Source organism: Erithacus rubecula, assembly GCF_903797595.1.
Source record: "Erithacus rubecula genome assembly, chromosome: 1".
Classification (NCBI taxonomy): domain Eukaryota; kingdom Metazoa; phylum Chordata; class Aves; order Passeriformes; family Muscicapidae; genus Erithacus; species Erithacus rubecula.
The window spans coordinates 41,713,274-41,732,600 of NC_136658.1; the positions used below are offsets into that span (position 1 = coordinate 41,713,274).

General features: G+C 39.3%; 1 protein-coding gene across 2 annotated transcripts in view; it reads right to left on the reverse strand.

Moving 5' to 3' along the window:
* RDX (radixin) overlaps positions 1-18,823 on the reverse strand; it is a 35,707-nt gene extending 16,884 nt beyond the window's left edge. Inside the window, exons 1-3 of one of the 2 annotated variants that reach the window (XM_079299563.1) lie at positions 18,547-18,823; positions 10,551-10,622; positions 1,852-1,935 (exon numbers count right to left, since the gene is read on the reverse strand). In XM_079299563.1, the coding sequence (XP_079155689.1) occupies positions 1,852-1,935; positions 10,551-10,562 (96 nt within the window). In that variant the 5' untranslated portion in view covers positions 10,563-10,622; positions 18,547-18,823. The remainder of the gene's footprint in view (positions 1-1,851; positions 1,936-10,550; positions 10,623-18,546) is intronic. The other variant, XM_079299564.1, reaches the window with a different exon arrangement.
* Between the last annotated feature and the right edge of the window lie 504 nt (positions 18,824-19,327).

The window sequence follows — 19,327 nt, forward strand, 5'->3', positions numbered from 1 at the left end:
CACACATATAGAAGGGGAAACAAATCAACAACTCCAGAAAATGCCAATTAAAAGCTTAAAAGAACACTGGCTGGTAAAAGGTTGTTCACCAAAAATGCAGAGAAGCACTAGGTAACAGCTGAATTCATGGAGAGGTTATCTTCTGCAAACAATAACCAACCCGCTTGTTATGTTCACCACTTCGGCACAAACTCTGAAGGTCAATCCTTTCAGTAACAGCACTATTCAATTCTCCTTTTTTATCTGAAAATTTCATGCTGGTTTCACAACACAGTTCAGCTCTTGATATTACACTGTGGAACTCACACATGAATTTAAGATCAGGCTAAAAAATGTTTCTCAAACACAATTGTTCTGGTTGATATTTCTTAACCTAATTTTTTTTCCATTTAAAACTCCAGAGGTAAGAGTTGGTGAGATGTTAAAAAGCACACAGAGAACTGAGGAACAAAGAAGAGAGCATGACAACAAATTCAGAGCTGTATCTTTGTTCCCTGTTTGTGAATACCCCAATTTGGATGAGCCTGATTACCTGGGCACAAGACATTACACAGCAGAATGTCACTCCACCCAACAGTGCACAGCGTAAGATAGCAAAGGCTGGCAGAAGACAAGTAACAGCTTGAGCCTTCTATGCCACAGAATACCATACTTTTATTTGATGTGATGATGCCAGTTAGACAAAAAGCAAGACAGCCTCTTTTTTCAAGAAGTCTTTTTATGTGTTATGAAGCTTATTCCTTCATAGGGGCTGAAGATACACTGTTACTGATGCTAGAGAACAGGGCAGGCAGTAAGTGTTTAGAGTCAGTGATTTCAAACAAAAACTGCAAAGGCAATTTAATTTATCCAGAAGTTCAGTATTAAAACAACAAGCATCCTTTTCTTTTCAATTTATATAATAAGGCATTTCATTGACTCTAAAAGTTTAAAGAACTTTTTCAATGTCTTACTTTCTCTTAGTACTCATCATATACTTCAAGCATCTATAGTGGAATGGACAGAAACAACTGGAAGCCTTAACTGTTGATCTACTTAAACTATTTTTGAATAGTAATTTCAGATATTTCCACATTTCCTAAATAAAGACATGCATCTGGGATCTAGATAAAACATTTATTGGTATCTTGGAAAATGACACAACATATTGACAAGATTCTATTCTTAAGGTTTCCTATAACAACCCACAATACAGGTCAAAAAGTCATCAGAACCTTGAAATCAGTAACATCACATGAATGCAAGAACAATCCTGTTGAAGAAATCATTCACTTGGTCCATTTGACTGATATACAACACACATCAAGTGACATGTGCAGTTCTTATACATCTGCAATCCATAAGCACATTAAGGTCATAATTTTCAACTATTCTTTTTTCCTTTCCTTTTTTTTAAACATAAATTCCAAACTGGTTCAAAGGAAAACAGTATTTAGTTCTAGCATTGGAAAGCAAAAAACCATCTTACAGCGTCTATTGATGTAAAGCAATTGTGTTAGCTTTCATTAGTGAACTTACTGTTATATACATATTTCTAAAATATGCATTTCAACAACCATATTGCAGTAGCAACTATAATATCAGACTTAAAACCCACAGTTAATTTCAAAGTAGTTCCATACACCATTTATCTGAAGCCTCACTGGCAACATATTTAGAGAGTTGTATTTGAATTCAATATATTCCATGAGAAATAATGAGGAAACGCACACTAACTCATAGCATAGCTTAAATGACATAAGGAAAAACAATCTGTACATGAGAACACTACCACTTTTTCAGACTATGCCTTACCACAATACTCTTATGTGCTTTTACTCATATATACATAGAGACATTAACATAAGTTACCTGATCAAAGAGCTGCTTGCCTGTTGTATTGGGCTGGATGGCAAATTCCAACTCTGCATCCATTGTGGTTACTCTGACATTGATCTACAGAACACAAGAAAATATTTAAATCATACTATAACAGTGTGATGCTTTGTATCTTGTGATTAGCCTGTAGGAAACAGTAAGTTCAACAATTCTAATGGTCTTGTGTACACACAGAACACATCAGTAAGAAAAACAGAAAATTCGAATCTCAAAAATTCCAATATTTACTTAGTGTAAAAGCAAAATCAGGATAGTATTTACCAGTAGGTTGGAAGCTTAAATTAGAGAACAAAGCTCTAACATTAATTTAATGGGAAAGCTGACATCACTACTGAACAGCTGAAGAACATTGGGACATTCAGTTACTGGGCACTATCTTTCAGAGGGCTTCCCAAATGCATGCAGAAGAAAAAGTTCTTTGTCATGTATATCTCATTTTAAGGTATTTATGCCTAGCAATATAAAAAGACATGCAGTCTCCCCTGCTTGCCATTTCTAAAATCAAGAAAGTATTTAGGACTAGAGCTTGTACATTTCAGGACAGACTAGAAGCAAGTTTTCATCAATGGAAAGAAAAACTACAGAAGTTAGCTCTCCTTAGTGCCAACCTCCTCCTACTCCCTCACTACAGGGGTAAAAATCACCAGCATTCAATGAACCTCCTTCTCCTGAAAGGGAAGACCATTTTCCAGATGACTCCTAACAATCACCGAGTTCATTTGTTATAAAACAAAAAGTAAATACTGCAGGAGATAATTGGAAGCCTTACTTGGAAGTACAACAATCTTTTTCAATTTCTCTTCAGCTGGTGCATATAGAAGTGAGAATTTCCATGAAACAGAACAAAGTATTAAATGCACAGCACTGTTTTCTCAGTGTTAGAATGGTCCTCCACTCCTACTGCCAGGCTATCACATTTTATTCATCTTTATTTCTTTACAGGAATATATAAGTTTTAAAGGTCAAATATACCGCCTTATAAATGCAAAAAAAAAAAAAAACCAAACTCACACAGATATATTCTAATTTCTCTCCACTGTAAAAAGCAAACTGGAATAAATTAAGACTTGTATTACAGGTTCTTACACTACTTGATCTATGCATGTGCAAACCATTTCCATTAACTATTTCCCTAATTCTGCCACCAGGTGGAATACTTTGAGAAGTGATTGGAAAGAAAGACAAGACAAAACATGGAAGGAAGGGAGATCTAAGGTGGGGAAAAGAAAACTGCAGAGCAGACTGTCCACATGCAACAGATGAAGCCTGGTCACTGCTCCCTTCAGCATCAAGGTAAACATGAGGGAGATATACAAGATGAGTAGCAGAAGCCTGAGGATGTCTAGGTTATAGACTTGCAAATAAGAATGATAGAGGGGGCTTAGCCAACTTTACTGTGTGTGCAAACACTGATAAAGAACAGGAGTTGAGGACTTTGGAGTAAAAGATAGTTTAGTTTTATTGCAAAAAAATTAAGATAGAAGGTGCGTGTCAAAAAGAAGGAAAAATATGTTTTCTGCAGATTCTCTCCATCTGTCCATTTCAAGAGAAAAAAAAAAACCTTACAGAACATAATTCCTCTAACTACTTTTAAATGGTAGGTCTAACTCATTGCCCGTTGCACTACTTTAAACATGAGGGATTGCCCTTTAATTACAAAAACTTATTTCTTTAAAACAGTTTTTCTATTTAAAAAATGAAGCCTCCTTTAGGGCAGTCACAAGTATGCAAGTTACAAAGAAGAAGGCCAAAAAATAATTTCATTAAATGCCAAAGTGCTCTCTTATATAACAGCACCATTGCCAAAACAAGAAGTGTCACAGAAGAGCTACAAAGCACAGCAAGTTCAAAATGAATTGCAGCAGCAGGCAGCAAAAACTTCTTATATAAATATCCTTACAACAAATGTCATCTACAAATGCAAGAAATACAACCTGAGAGTTTATCCTTCACCAGAACTAGAATACCCAAACAGTAAAATAATAGCTGTAATACAATACAACTCTAAATTCTGTCTTCTTCTGGATGTTACTACCCAAAAAAAAAAAAACCTAAAAGTAGAGAGCTTCTATACCTGCAATAGATACAGACAGATATTAAGAGTACCTGGCCATTTAAACACATTACAGTAACTGCTTAAGCCTGTAACATTTCTGTTTATCTTTGAACTTTCAATTAACAGATCACTCAGCAGATAATATTTACACATTCAGTTCTAATAAGAAAGCTGCAAATTAAAATGATGGCAATGTTAAAATGTTACCTTTTGTGGTAACTCACATCAGAAGAAGAAGAATTCTTACTAATTTATCATTCATAAGAAGAGACAAAGTTAACACTAGACATTTATTTTCTTTCCAAAGGAATTTGGACTGGCTTTGAATATTGCAGTACAAATACCAGGCTTCTACAAACTTGCAACATTTTTTTAAACCTTCAATTATTTCTGGGCATGGAATGTTACTTTTGTCAAAACCTGAAGACCCCAAAGATCTACTTATCTAATTCAAATCCTGATAATAGGGCACCCTCTCAACAAAAATCAAACCTCTGGTATCAGCTGCATTGTCTGCAAAATAAAGCTAGCAAACTGCATTAACAAGACAAAGTTGCATTAACAAGGCAAAGTTTCCACATCATCAATATGGCAGCGAATTGAGAGAACACAGGCAGAGAAAAAAGGTCCAGGAATTTCAGCAGTGTTCTGCCACTCATGTAACTCTGCTGGGTATCCAGCTACTTTGAAGCAATTCTCTTTACTTGACACTGGTGATGGGGGAAATGAACTGAACCACAAATTACCAGGACAGGCTCTAATCTGAACCAACTTCACCACACAAATATGGAAACAGGAAGGAGCTCTCACAATACTGACAAGAGAAATGCATAAAGGTTTCCTGTAGCAAGTACTGGAAGGCTACCACAGCACATACCACAGGATCCATTCAGTGCCTGCTTTTCAAAGTTACCCTCACCAGGATCCCACATCTTTGTAACAGAATCTGACAGCTCTCTTCTTCACACTAGTTCAGCCAATTACTATCTCAAGTTTGCATATTAAATAGAATCACAGAATAGTTTGGCTTGGAAGGGACCGTTAAAAGTCATCTAGTTTAAATCCCCTGCAATGAGCACAGAGACCTTCCCCTACATCAGGCTGCCCAGAGACCCATCCAACCTGACAAACATTTCCAAGGATAGGGCATCTTACATCTCTGTGGGCAATTGCTAGAGTTTCACCTCCTGCAACATAAAAATGTTCTTACTTATATGTAGTTTCAATCTATATCCTTTTAGTTTGAAACCATTACCCTTGTCTTGTTTCAACAGGTTCTGATAAAATGTTTGTCCCCACCTTTCTTATAAGCCCCCTTTAAGTACTGAAAGGTCACAATAAGGTCTCCCCACATCTTTCTCTCCCCCAGATGGAACAACCCCAACTTTCTCAGCCTTTCCTCAGTAAGGACGAATGCTCCGTTCTGAGAATCACTTTTGTAATCTTCCTCTAGACCTGTTTCAACAGCACCATGCCCTCCCTGTGCTGGCCCCAGAGCTGATGCAGCCCTGCAGGTGGGGTCTCACAGAGCAGAGGGGCAGAATCCCCTCCCTGGCCCTGCTGCCACCACTGGATGCAGCCCAGGACACGTTTGGCTTTCTGGGCTGAGTGCACACTGACAGCTCCTGTCCAGACTCTCACCCACCAGCATCACCAATTCCTTGCAGCAGGACTGCTCTCCATCTGTTCATCCCCCAGCCTGTGCTGACACCAGGGCATGCCCCAGCCAAGGTGCAGTACCTTGTACTTGGTCTTGTTGAACCTCAGGAGGTTCACATTGTCCCATTTCTCAAGCTTGTCCAGGTCCTTGGCATCAGCAGCAGGCTGAGTTTATCTGTATTTTACCAGTCTTGCTTCAGAATGATTAAACACAGCCAAAGGAAAGGGAAGAACACACACTAAAGAACTGTGTTGATTATTCTTTGCCAAGGGAGCAACTGATGCTTTGATAACAAATGCTGCTAATGGGTTATGACGATTTTTGCCACAGCTCACAAAATACTATTTCTAGAAAAATATATTCTACAGCAAATATCTATTAAATAATTTATCAAAACAAATAAAGAGTACAGTCAATGAACATATCTGGAATAACAAACATTAACGTGCGCTTATTAAAAGCATGCACTTCATAAGGGAATTATTTTCATTGCATTCTTTCACCTTTAAGGACTTGAAAAAGTATTTCTACATCTTTGTGTAGTATCTAACTTGAACTCTCTACAATTTATGGGAATATTACACATCACCACATTAACCTTTGAACCTCTCCTTGAACAGATACAGTCCATGAAAGATACACAAAACCTGGCTGTAAGATTAATAAACTAAAACTTACTACTACCATACTTCAGCCATCCTTTGTAGATAATAGTTATGGCACTTCAGCTTTCATCAGAACTCCCAAACTGAGTAGGTTCCAATACTGAGGAAAAAAAAGCCATTGAAAATAACATGGAAATTATTTCCAGAGGTTTTGCTTTGGTTTAATAAATGCTATACAAATTAGTCATCTGCAAAAGCCACAAAAACCAGTTTGATTCATAAAAAAATTGCATATTGCAAAAAAGGCTTTTTTAAAGAGCTTTCTCACACTGGTTCAGCCATTTACTATCTCAAGTTTGCATATTAAATTGTGTTAGGAATAGCAGTGTATTAGTCCCACTGCTTCACAAACTGCACATATACACACAGCACTCTCTCCATACCAACATCAAAGGAGATATAGGAAGAGGTGAAAGAAAAAAACTTTATAAAGTTGGTAAGGTAAAAAGGTAAGGATTAAATAGAATTAGGAATAAAAGGCAACAGAATAATGCCAAACAGATTTTACTAACAGATGAATCAAAAGAAAGCAGTCCTCTAAGCTGACATCAGTTATCTATTTATACTACAGAAATAAATCATAAATTCAAGCCATAATTCAAGCACTGCATTACACAGACTCAAAAGATTTTCCTATGTAAAAACACTACTGTAGTACAAAAAAAAAAACCTTATACACAATTTCAATTCAACCACCTTACAGAAATTAGTTTGATCTTCCAAACATTAGAATTTTAAACCACTATATTATTCCAGAATTTATTTACTCCTCTGAATATACAGAATCATAAAATATTGAATAAACCTTAAAAAAAAATTCTTTTTCATCTTAGTAATTTTGACTCTTTCCAGTGTAATGCTTTCTTTCATGCCTTGCAGTCTTGTACAAAAGTGCTGCAAATTACCACCAAACCCAAATGATAATTTAACTCCTTCTACACCTTATAAATGTAATATTTCAGTCAATTAAATCTAATCTTCTTAGCATATGAAATGATTAACAGTTATGTAACCCCATGATGTCTAATTTTAGCTTCTATGTTTCTATCTTTGGTGCAGATCTGTGAGAAAGCCATACAGCTGAGAAGCATTTTGTATCTATTCTTTTAGGAAGAAAGCACTGAAAGTAAGAGTCAACAAATATTCTGTTCTTCAGCAAGCTGAGAACTAAGCCCACTGAGAACAGCACTTAGAACAGCTCAAATTTTGATTACAGCAGCAAAGATGTAATTAAACAAAGAAGTCATCAGGTTTGTTCAGATGGATTACAACATGCTAAATGAAACAAATTCACACTGCTAGATAGAACTGAGAATAGTAAGTCTATTTCAAAAACAAACTATTTGATTTTAGGTGCAGATGCTGAGTAACAGCTCAATAAACTGGAAAGCAACTTTGTCACAAACCCAGCCAAAATGAAGGAACAGACTTTCTTCTGAAGCAATCAAAAAAGAAAATGGTTCAATCATGCATATTTTTCAGTCACATATTACTTGAATATCTCAGGACAATATACTAAAGTTGCTTTTACACTTTCAAAACAGCCTTTTCACCCAAGCTATTTAACCTACTAGCCCCTCTAAGAAAAAAATCCAAAACACATGACATTTTACTACCATGCATAAGAATCAGTCACAGTGGCAAGAAATTTATTTCAGACTGAGTCTTCCAGGAAAAATAAAAGATGTTTGCTATATAATAACAATACACCAAGATTTGCTACTGGTCCTCATTTACTTAATTTTTCTGAAATACTACGTAATTTTTCAACCTGAAACCAAAAAAAGTGAGCCCAAAATATATTTAATTGCCTTTTCTGTGGTTGAATGGGTACTGATTTCATTTAAATTGATCTATGGCTTAATTATTTGTTATTTTCTCAATTGGATCATTACAGCAGAGTCTGAAAAAAGAAAACTTAAACAGGTCACAGAAACACAGAAGAGAGAGAAAAGTAACGCTGTCAAAAATCTCACCGCTTATATTAACCAGGTTTTCTTAGCTCTTACCCATGATTATTTCATTAGTTTTCAGGTTAAATGATTTCCAGTAATAAAGCTAAAGAACACTGACTGTTTTATAGCAACAGCTGTCAAAAATAAGCAACAAGGAGTTAAAGCATAAATAGTTACTGGACCTTTTGTTATTGTGGATTGTCCATAAAGACAACTCCCAAGAGTTCCAGTAAATATCCAGAGCAAGAGACCTCCTAGTGTCCAGTACTATCAAATCTGAGCAGAACAGCAAGACTCTTCAAAGAACGTCTGATTCATTAAACATAACTGTGGCTAGGCTCTTACAGTCCCCAAAGAAGAAAGAAGGAAAAAAAAAAAAAAAGAGGGGAAGGGGAAGGAAGAGAGCTCCAAAGCCATCTATCATTTACAAATCAAACAGAACAAAATCTGAGGTTTGATTTTTATAGGTAATACTACTTAACCTTTTGCAAGTGTGCTACTTCTTCATTCAGTGATTATCAACTATAATTAGCAACCTGCAGTTTACAGGAAGACATTGAGAAATGTAATCAATTAAATTTCATTTATAATGGCTCTTTTCACTTGGCTTCCTTCTAGGATTTCACATGCACCTACACCATCAAGAGACACATGAAATCTTTTTATAAAAATTCCCTTATTTAAAAAAAAAAAAAAATCTTTGGCACAAGGCCAGCTTCTTTGCCAAGATCTGGCAGCTAATATCCATTATAATTCATCCACAGGATGAATTGTGCACTCTTTCAACACCACTGCAATCTCAGCTCTAAGGATAATGCTTTCCTCATGAACAACCTTAAAATTCTCATTTCCTTCAATTTTCTCTGGTCCTTAAAATAGAGGGAACCCTGCCTGCCTAAATTTCATGGTTCCAATCCCAGAATTCAAAAAGAAGTTACCTCACCCAGGCTTTTTTTTCCCCTAGTCACCATATCTGTGGCTCCACTGCTCTCCAGCTGCATGGATCTGAAGGCCTCAGAAACTGCATGAGCTCACAGTGACTTTTTGCCTCATTCTTAAAACAAAGTTTTCCAGTTGAGAAGCTCCATCAAAGGCACTGCTTAATTCTCACAGCCAGCGCTCAATGGGGTCAGAAAATAGTATGCTGCTAATTCATTCCTGCCCTTCATAGTGCAGCTTTCTGTCACCAGTGAGCAGGATACAAACAGCTACTTCCAGCTGGAAAAAGTGCCAAGATACTGCCCCTAATCCACTGGCAGGAAAAGAAGAAATTACAAAAACAAGGTAAAGTCAGTTGGTCATGACCAACTGCAAAACTCAGAACAGAACTTCAAGCCCTTAGTCCCATGCCCACATTATTCACTGAGCTGTATCAATTCCAAATTCAGAGATTATTTACAGGGGTAATTTCTCATTAATAGCAAAAACCTTTTATATACCTAGATATAGGAATGTATGTGTGTATACACATGCACATTCACACATTTATTCTTAGCAACAGACCTGCCCTGCTCCTAATCTGCTACCAAAATGAAACATCAGTAAACAAAGAAAGCCCTAAGGCTCTTGTATAAACCAACTGAGTTGAGCAGAAATAATCTGACAATTCAGTTCCCTTTCTGAATGCTTTGCTCACTGGATACAAGTGGAAGAGACAAGCAAAAGTCATCTAACACGACAGATAAAATCCTAAGCTAGCAATGTAACATTTACAGAAAAAGAATCAACCTACTGAATAACTTTCTCCTCAAAGACTTCTAGAATTATTATCTAAACAGAAGTTGGAGACCTTTTTTTCCCCTGGGTAGAAAGTGGATGAACCCTTAGCTGAAGTGAGAGGAACAGGAGATCACCAACACTGCTCATTTCCTCCCTTCAAAACTTTCTATGTGATACCCTCTACCATGGTAAAAACCACTATCTAACTTAGTGCAGACACTTCACACATGTTCTGTCTTCCCCTGCCAAATCCTGCAGCAAACCCTTCCACTGATTCTCACAGACACTGAGTCAGGCTCAAATTATGCCTCCAATAACTACTGTAATTCAGCTCATCTCAAAGTCAACAATTCCTGAAAAGTCATTCCTCCTGCCAGCCATATGGACTCCAAGTACTGCTCCCATTTCCAATTGTCCTCTATGCAACTTGCAGTACCAAGCTTTCTTGAGCTTTTTTTCAACATGTTGACACTAAACTGTCTCAACTTCAATTGTACATGATCAAATCTTACAAAATCTAGAAAGTGCAGAATCAAAACAACTAGAACAGTTATAAGATTATCTCTAAAATATAAAAACCTTCCTAGATTTTAGAAGAATATAAACCTGCTACTTACTGGTTTCGGCATTTTTCTTGTTTTCTGTAGTCTCCTGTCCACTTATATCTTCCAAAAACTCTTTGCCCCCTTCTGCCAAAAAGAAAATTAAAAGGGTTGTTTTTAAATTAATCAAAACTTAATCACAGTAAATAGTATAAATTCCTATGCAAGTAAGCAAGTGCTCTACATATACAAAATACACTTCTCAGTGGGTGACATATAGGAAGAGCAACTAATTTAGCCAGTGACAGAATCTACAGGTCTCTAAGCAGTAACATCCTTCCTAGTTTCTGTAGCACATTTATGCAGCAATGTTATGATAAAGAGACAATGGTTCCCCAAGTGCTACAAATTCTCTTAAAAGTTCTGTTATCATACAATCTCTACTATTAAAAACCTCTAACATTATTTACAAGAAACATCATGAAGAAAAAAAAAAAAAGTCCTTTAACAATTTTAAAGCATCAAAACTGTATTTCCTGGCTATAAAATAATTTGTTTCTCTCAACAAAGAAATGATAGTAATTTTTCCCAAATGAAAAGAAATGCAAGTACACCAACACTGTGCTTAAAACAACAGAGCTTGTTTCTTTTTAAGCAGAAAGCTGTAAGCTATGTCTACATGGTAATGAAAGTATTCACTATTGTATTCTGTTCAAAAAAAGTTTTTATGCCTTGAAAAATATGTTTGCAATGTTATTGGTAGGTATCATCCTCCCTCCTTTTCAATTCCATCTAACTCGGAAAGAGCAAGCAGCTAGTCACCTTCCTGCATGCATTTACAGTAATGCATGACATCCAAAAATCAGACTGTTGCTGGTTTGCATGGAGCAAAGACTACATTACCTTCACAAATAATATTAACTGGAATTACACTCATACTAAGAAAAATGTGTATGACATGCTAGTCAGAATAATCTGAGATTTCAGTATTATAACTCCACAGCTGCAACAGATGAATAAAATCATCAGAAATGCTTAAAGGAAAAATAGAAAGAGAAAAACATAATATTGAGAGCAATCCAGTTATCAAAAACAAGCTTTTGTATAACTAATCTTTCATAAAGAAAAATAAAAAATAAAGTATTTTCATATAAAAATTACAAAATAAGTTAATTTTCCTTGCTTCTTGTCAATAAAAATACAATACATATTAGAAACATTTGCTCAGCCATTTAAGGTGCACTAGTGCTTTATTTTTTACTTCTTCTAATCTGTAGAGATAGGTTTGAAAAGAGGGACTAAAAAAAACAAAGGATGAAAACAATTTTAAAAGCATAAATGTTACTGGCTGGTAAAGAAAACAAATATTAACACTAAAGATTACAGAAAGAGAGATCTAATGGCATAGTTCAGATATGGAACAAAACTGTGTTTAACAGAAAATCAGCCTGAAAACATTAAAAAACACCATCTTTAAGTTACATTTATTATGATATAACTAATGCAGCCCAACTCTAGTGGTGTAAGACTATGCCTAGCATATACAGACAATTACATTCCAGCTGACTTTTTTAATTACAGAAGATACTCTGGAGAACTGGACAGTACCAGTCGTGTCCCAAATGCAGGCTCGCTGCCTGACGTGCAGTGCCAATTTACACACTGAGCCAAGGCATTTCCATTTCTTTATTCACATCTGCACAGAGCAGGGCGCCAGGTGGGAGCCCACCAAAGGCTGGCACCCCGATCATCCAAAATTTACACCTTTCATACTTTGCAGAAAAAAAGAAATCATGGTTTATTGGCTATGGGTTCCATGGCTCTCTTCTTGATCAACATGCTACCTTCTAAGGTTCAATGGTTCTCTCACTTTTTCTGCCAAACACTCCACATGCTGGACCTTTCCCTCTGGAGTCATGGGCCCAGTGAGTCAGTGGGCACCAAGCTGTGGTCACAGTCACCCCCTGCCGGAATTACCTTTTCTCTACTTGGAGCTGATTCAGTACAGTTGCTGACTTGGCTTTGTTTGTTTCTTCCTTAACTTGGGAGTTCTGCCAAATGTCCTTGTGGCTCCTGAATTCTGCATTCCCTGTGCCCTCTATCAATGGAACATCCTTCTTCCCAAACTTTGCTAACTTTCCCCTGGGTCTGAGATGGCTGAAGAGTGTCAAGCCCTAAACCTTAACAAGGAAATTTTACTGACAAGTCATTTATCTTTCTAACACCTGGACATCAGCAGCAAGACTACTGTTCTAAGATACTGTTAAATATATTCTTGAACATTACAAATACACTCTTCCTTTATTCCTCTCCCCTGCTTTTAACCACAAAAGCTTCCTGGGAGGAAAAAAGAATTGGCTTTTGATAGAAATTCAACAGCATGTTTCCCTTTCAGAGAAGGTACTGCCTCTTCTCCCTTCTTTCCCTAATGAATGCCTTGGAAAAATATAAGAGAATAACAGAAACCAAAACAAGCTTTGCTCTAATATGTGCCAACTGTTAGCAGGATTCTGAGCTGTAGTAATCCCTGTGCTCACCTCTGACAGCAGAGGCTCAATGCTTGAGAAACTGAAGGCAGATTGAAGCCCTAGAGTTACACTCAGTTAATTAACAATGCAAAAGCTAAATTAGATTCTCATCCACCATTTTGTAAGCATGCCAACTCAACACTACCAAAAGGAACAGAAAGTAGTACAGCTACTTTCCTGTGCCTTTAGTTACACAGCACTGAAAAGAAGGGGTATGGTAAGATGACTGATAAGGGAGTCCAGTCTCCAGGACAGCATGGCACAGGACCAAGATCAAATAATTCCTTTCTGAGGTCTAAGAGACAGCACATCTAACAATTTTTTCAATGACTGCCATACCTTCATACATTTGATCACTACAAATTCATTCTTAAACACGTCCCAGATTTTTGCTTTGGGATTTACTCATACGTTTTGTTATAATCCTATCAACAAACCATAAATTATTTATTCAAAAACTTACTTTAAAACCTTAAGGTAACTATTAAAATCAGAAACATGACTACAGAGTTTTACAGGTTAATCATATGTCATCAAACCACAACTGGGAGACACATTTCCAAAAGAAAGGTATCAGCAAAAAGCAAGAATCCTCTTATGTAAAACTGAATAAAAATGAACTCTCACTGTTAGTTCCACAGATTCCACAGGCCTGAGAAATTATCACAGTATATGAGCAATAGGGAAAAAAAAAAAAAATCTATGCAAAACAAACAGCACCCCATGTATTTTTGAAGTGTTTGCTTGTAATATCTTCTACTAAATTTTTAAAAATTCTACGTTTGCTTAAAAAAATAGCCAAATATAAATTTATAGCCAACTACGCTGAACTTATTTCCAATATTTTAATTTTATATATAATATAGCCTGTGTCAGCCTGACTATGCTTTCATACTTAAGATATTGTGCAATTTTGAAACAGTACATTCACACAAATACATTGTAATTATTATACATATACACAAATAGAGAAGTTCACAGGTCTTAAAACTGCAAATATTGACATCAAATTAGCAATGAACAAAAACCAAAAATCACTCTATCTTTCCCAATCATTGGCAGCAGCTAACATTAAAAAAAAAAAAACATGAGGGAAACATTGGGCCAAAAGAAACCAAAAATTGCAGCCAGGCAAAATATTGAGTATTTCCACCGTTATTACTGGAGTGTCTGTTCACTTTTGCTAGAAATGCCAGTTCAGATACATTTATATTTAGTAGATGCAAAATTTTTAACTTTGAAGCAACTAATTACTTATACATACTTTTATCTTAACACTCATAGGAAAAGGCATTGCAAATAGTGAAAAAACCCAAACCAACAGCAAATAAGACCCCAGTTAACTGGGATTGGGAATGATATTCCTTTTGATTCCTGCATTCTGAAACCAGCTTGTGACCTACTAGGCATAAAGGCTCATCACTTCAGCATTTAAAATCCTAAAGGAAGGACTCTCCCAAGTCAGGATTAACAGGACTGTGACTTTGCAGACTTCCTACTGCAACAACACTCAGGACCTTCAGGACTGTATGCAGTAATCTGGACTCTGGACCAAAACAACAAAAGTATCAGCATGCTCCACATCCCAAACAGATAAAAAAGTCACCAAGAACATCAAGAACCCTCTTGAAATTAAAAGCCCTGATTTCAATTTGTTTCACTACAAGGCAGTTGAGATTTTTAAATCAGTGTCATCCATGTTTCTAGTTATGCCAATGAAAGCAACAAATAAAGCAATTGTTGAGAGATGACAATGAAAGCTTTCTTCAGAAAAGTATGGTGCATAAAATGCCTAATGCCAAAATTCTGTCAAATAATTTATGCGGCAGCTGTTTTCAAAAGAAACATTCATACACACAGCCATGGGTCTGAGGCTCAGGTGAGGATGGGATAACAGGCAGAAGATTCCAGCAGGATGCTTGCCTGGTAGAGAAGCAACACTCAAAAGTAGGATCCCTAAATGACATCCAAGGGCCTTCTCTCAGAAGCATCCCTCCAGCAGCATTACTCCTAAGCTTGAGCATGAGGTTCACCATCTATTTCCCTAAATATGGAGAGATGTCAGGAACCACAGAGCTTTACCTACAGCAATATAACTAACTTGTTTATTATAACAGAAACTTATTCAAAATTAATATACTTTTTGTTTTCGAAGTCTTATTCTATTCCATTTTCTGTGGTACCTAAAAGTTTTAGATTTTTGTGGGGGAAGCAATAGGCAACTGACAGGCCATTGGACCTGACTGACGGGTCTCAGATTTCTACAAAATTGTCTCTCTACTCCAAAGCAGTCTGTGAATGTCTGCAGGGCAATCATCTTTCACACTAACAGCTCCCTAATGACACACTTGCTGCAATCCAATAAAGAAGTTCATTTGCCACAGACTCTACTTCTGCATACATCTTCTTCAGACGGACAGAGCAGCCGCCTACACAGTTGTCTGCAATATAAGCAAACCAGGGCAGGAACTAAAACAAGCCATTTATCTCACAGAAGAAAAAAAAGTGGGGGGGAAACTCCACCAAAACGAAATTGTGTATCTAATACACAAAAATTGAGATTTGACCAGTGCTAGACATCACATGCAGAGTTTTACATGCCAACTTTTTTTTTATGTACTGTATCTTTCCCTTCTTAAAACCACCATTTCCCTCAACCCTCCCTTCTCTGAAACAACCAAAATAGTTTCTGAAAATTAACTGCAATAGAACTAGTACAACTTTTGTATTCAATGTATCTATAGGAAAATACATTTTGAAGAATGAAGTACTTCTAAACTGAACTTCCTGGGAACTTCAGAAGTAAAATGAAGTCCTGGCAGTTGCCAACACAGTATTCAACTAAAAGCAACTTCATACCAGTCATTTGTGCACTACTTGCAGTTTTGCCTGATAACAAACTGGTATGTTTTAAACGTGCTACACAATTAACATACACTTAATATTTACTGATTTAGTAACCCTAACTTCAAGTACTCACAAATGCACTATAAGAAATAATTCAAAGCTTCTGAATTGTCTAACAATGATAAAATGGCCAATCTTACCATGTATATTGGATGCACCATCAAAAATGGAAATCATGAATACAAATTGATAGAAGTAGTGTTGCTTCCAAGCACAATAATCCTTTCTCTACTCATATGGTTAGCAAAGGACATGTACCTAGTAAAGTCAAGTATTCTATTTTCTGAATGATGCTGTTAAGTCTCTTACAACCAGTTCCATAAAATAAAGGAAACATATGAACTGGCCACTCATATTATTTTCCATATAAACTAGCTAGAGCTGTTAAATTGCAATGTTTTTAGTATAAAGATTATTAACTGCCTTTTTTGGGCCAATGTCATATTTCTTTTTCTTTGTACTACATGACTTGAAGGTTTCGCTTCACAGAGTGATTAATAATACCTGAAGCAGAAGGAAAAAATATTTTAAATCCAAAGTACAGCTAAGTATTAGCCTATTGGTAAAGTTAGCCAACAAAAGCAGTTCTCCAGTGTTGAAGGAAGGAGTTTACCTAGGCTCCTTCAGCTCTGGAGTAACCTTGCTGAGCATGAGATACTGATCCATTAAAGCACCAGCCAGTGTGTCTTTCTACAATCAGTTCTTTCTCCAGAAGACTGTATAAAGTTTTGTTTACATTGACAAACTTGAAAATCCTCCCTTTCCTCTACTCCCACAGCCTCCTAACGCAATATAAAGCGATAGGAAGGCTTTGATGTATTTAACACATCCAACAGAAAGACACAATGCCTTCAACAACTTTCCTCTCCACCTCTGCCAACAGAGGCACCCTTCTCAAAAAGCAAAGTGAGGCTGCTGAAGAAGAAAGGCCGTTCACCCATCCTGGCAAAGGCTAAAGGAACTTTGCCAGGAACTGCCTTCTCACGTCATAACATCTACATGTCTTACCCTCCTGGTTTTGCAGCTCGTAGGTGGATCTAAATCCTCACTCTCTTTAGGGCTTCACCCAATTTTCTGTGAAACAATCTTTTTCTGTCAGTACCATTACCCTCAAGCCCTGCAATGCTCTCTGCTGCAATGGCAGAAACAGTATGAGCAGAACTCCTTTTGTCATCTCTACACACACTTTCACACTTTTTCTTTGAGTCAGCACTCAATGAAAACCCTCTGGACAGCTCCAGACATGTCACACCATGTCATTTTTTCATGCATTTTTCTAAAGCTGTTTTGCTTTTGCTCTCCAATTTCCCAACCTAATTGAACAACTGTGTCACTTCAGTACAAAGCTTGGAAACACGCCACTGCCTTGCAATTGCCATTTGCTGGGAGGCTGCTTATCTGGGAACATTGCACTGACCCGCAGTTTATTTTTCTCACAGTCCTTCTTATGCTAAATCAATAGATCAATAGAGGCAAGTCTGTAATCCAATAAACAGTTACTACTTGCCCCATCTTTAACGATTAAAAAACAACTTCACGGCCATAATGTTACAGTACACCGACTCCACATCTTCCCTGGGAGCACACGTTGCCCAGCAGCGCTGTGCCAACGCACCCAGAGCTGACAGCAGCAACCGCATTCCCACAATCTTCCCCATGTGCCAGCGGCTCTGCAGGCACACGCATCCCCAAAAACGCTCCCGTGGCACAGGCACCTCCGATGGAAACAAACCAGAGGGACACAGAGTGACACACCTGAAGCCTGACACGAACCAGCCACAGAGCCAGAACTATGTAAAACTGAGAAATGCCACTCCCGCAACTCAGTTTAAAAAAAAAAAAAATAGGAATATTTTTAAAAGCTTGTACCAGAAAGAGGAACACGAAATACTTGTCTAGGGTGTTACACAGACTGGAAAAGACAGCTTAATAGCACCTTACAACTAAAGTGATTAGTTGTGTTGGCATGGAGTCCAAAGAGTTGGGGTTTTTTTCGTGTTCAGATTTAGAAACTGACAAAAGACAAACGAATTCCACAAAGTTGAAACTAAAACCCCTTATCTGCGCTAAACTTTAAGGACGAGGTTAATTACAAATGCCCACGACTTGTACCAAACATTAATCCATTCAAAAAAACAATGCACAAAGGCTCATTCAGGGCCGCTGCGCCCATTACGTCGGTCAATACTTAAGGACTCTTAAAAACGCGCATTTGTCGAAAACAATAGACAGCAACAGATGCTCCACAGCACTTGTTTATGAAGTAATTCCTTATTATTCTCCCACACCGCCGCACTCAGCTGGCCCGACCCGACTGCCACATGTCTACTACGGTGTAAGCTCCCGAGCCGCGCCGCTCGGGAACATGAATAATGCAGCGGAGGCTGCGCGGGCACGCCGGGGGCGCGCTCCCGGGGCTCCCCGACGGAGCGGCCGAGCCGGGGGGCGGCCAGCCGGCTCCCGCTCCCGCTCCCGGGCGGAGGCGGCGCCCCGCACACCAGCCGCGCTCCCGCCGCCGCAACAAGTCTCCGGTGCCCGCCGCACACCGAGGGCTGCGGGCGGGCTCACGCCTCGGGCTGCCGCCCCCGCGCTGCCCTCCCCCGGCAGCCGCCCGCGCCTCAGCGCCCCCGCCTCACCTGGGACTCCGCTCCCTCCGCGGCGCCGAGCGGAGGGGGGGGACGAGCCCCCGGGGCAGGGTGCTTGGGGCGCGGCGCTCTCCGCTCCTGCGGGGCGGTGTGTCCCCCCCCGCCGCCCCCTCGCAGCGGGGCAGGAGGCGCCGTGGGGCCGCCCCGCGCTGCTCGCCGGAGATGCGGCGCGGAGCGCGGCGGGCGCTGTGACAGCTCCGCAATATGGCGGCCGCCGCCGCCGTTCGGATTTTCCCCCCTATCAGATGTGGCTGCTGCGCGCGCACTGCGCACGCGCGGCGCGGGCGGGCGGGCATGCGCGGCGCGCGGCGCGAAGCCGCTGCCCGGAGGGGCGCGGGGGCGGCGGCCGCGAGGGGCTCCCGTGAGGGGCGGGGAAGGCTCGGGCAGCGCGCGGGGGCGCGGCTCCCGGCGGGGGAGACGGAGCTCCGTGAGGGGAGCGCCCGCCTTGTGCGGCGGTAGTCCCTCCGTACGGAGTTCGGCCCCCCTCTGTACGCTGCGGTGGCGCTCGGGGGCCCCGCGCAGCCCACCCGAGCGCAGCCCTGCCCGCGTTATCGGAGCCGGTGGCAGCTGCTCCGGCGGCAGCGCTGCCCTCCGGGAGACCCCTGCTCGCTTGAGCGAGGGGAGGGTGAGGAGAGGCGGCTCTCCCGTTAGCGCGGGCGGGCGGGAAAGAAAGGAAAACCTCAAAGAAGGCTTGAGCCAGGGAGGGGGAGTTGGCCGCGTGTTGATTTTTGTTTTTGTTTTTTTTTTCCCGTCCGAAGCCCCGGCAGGCACA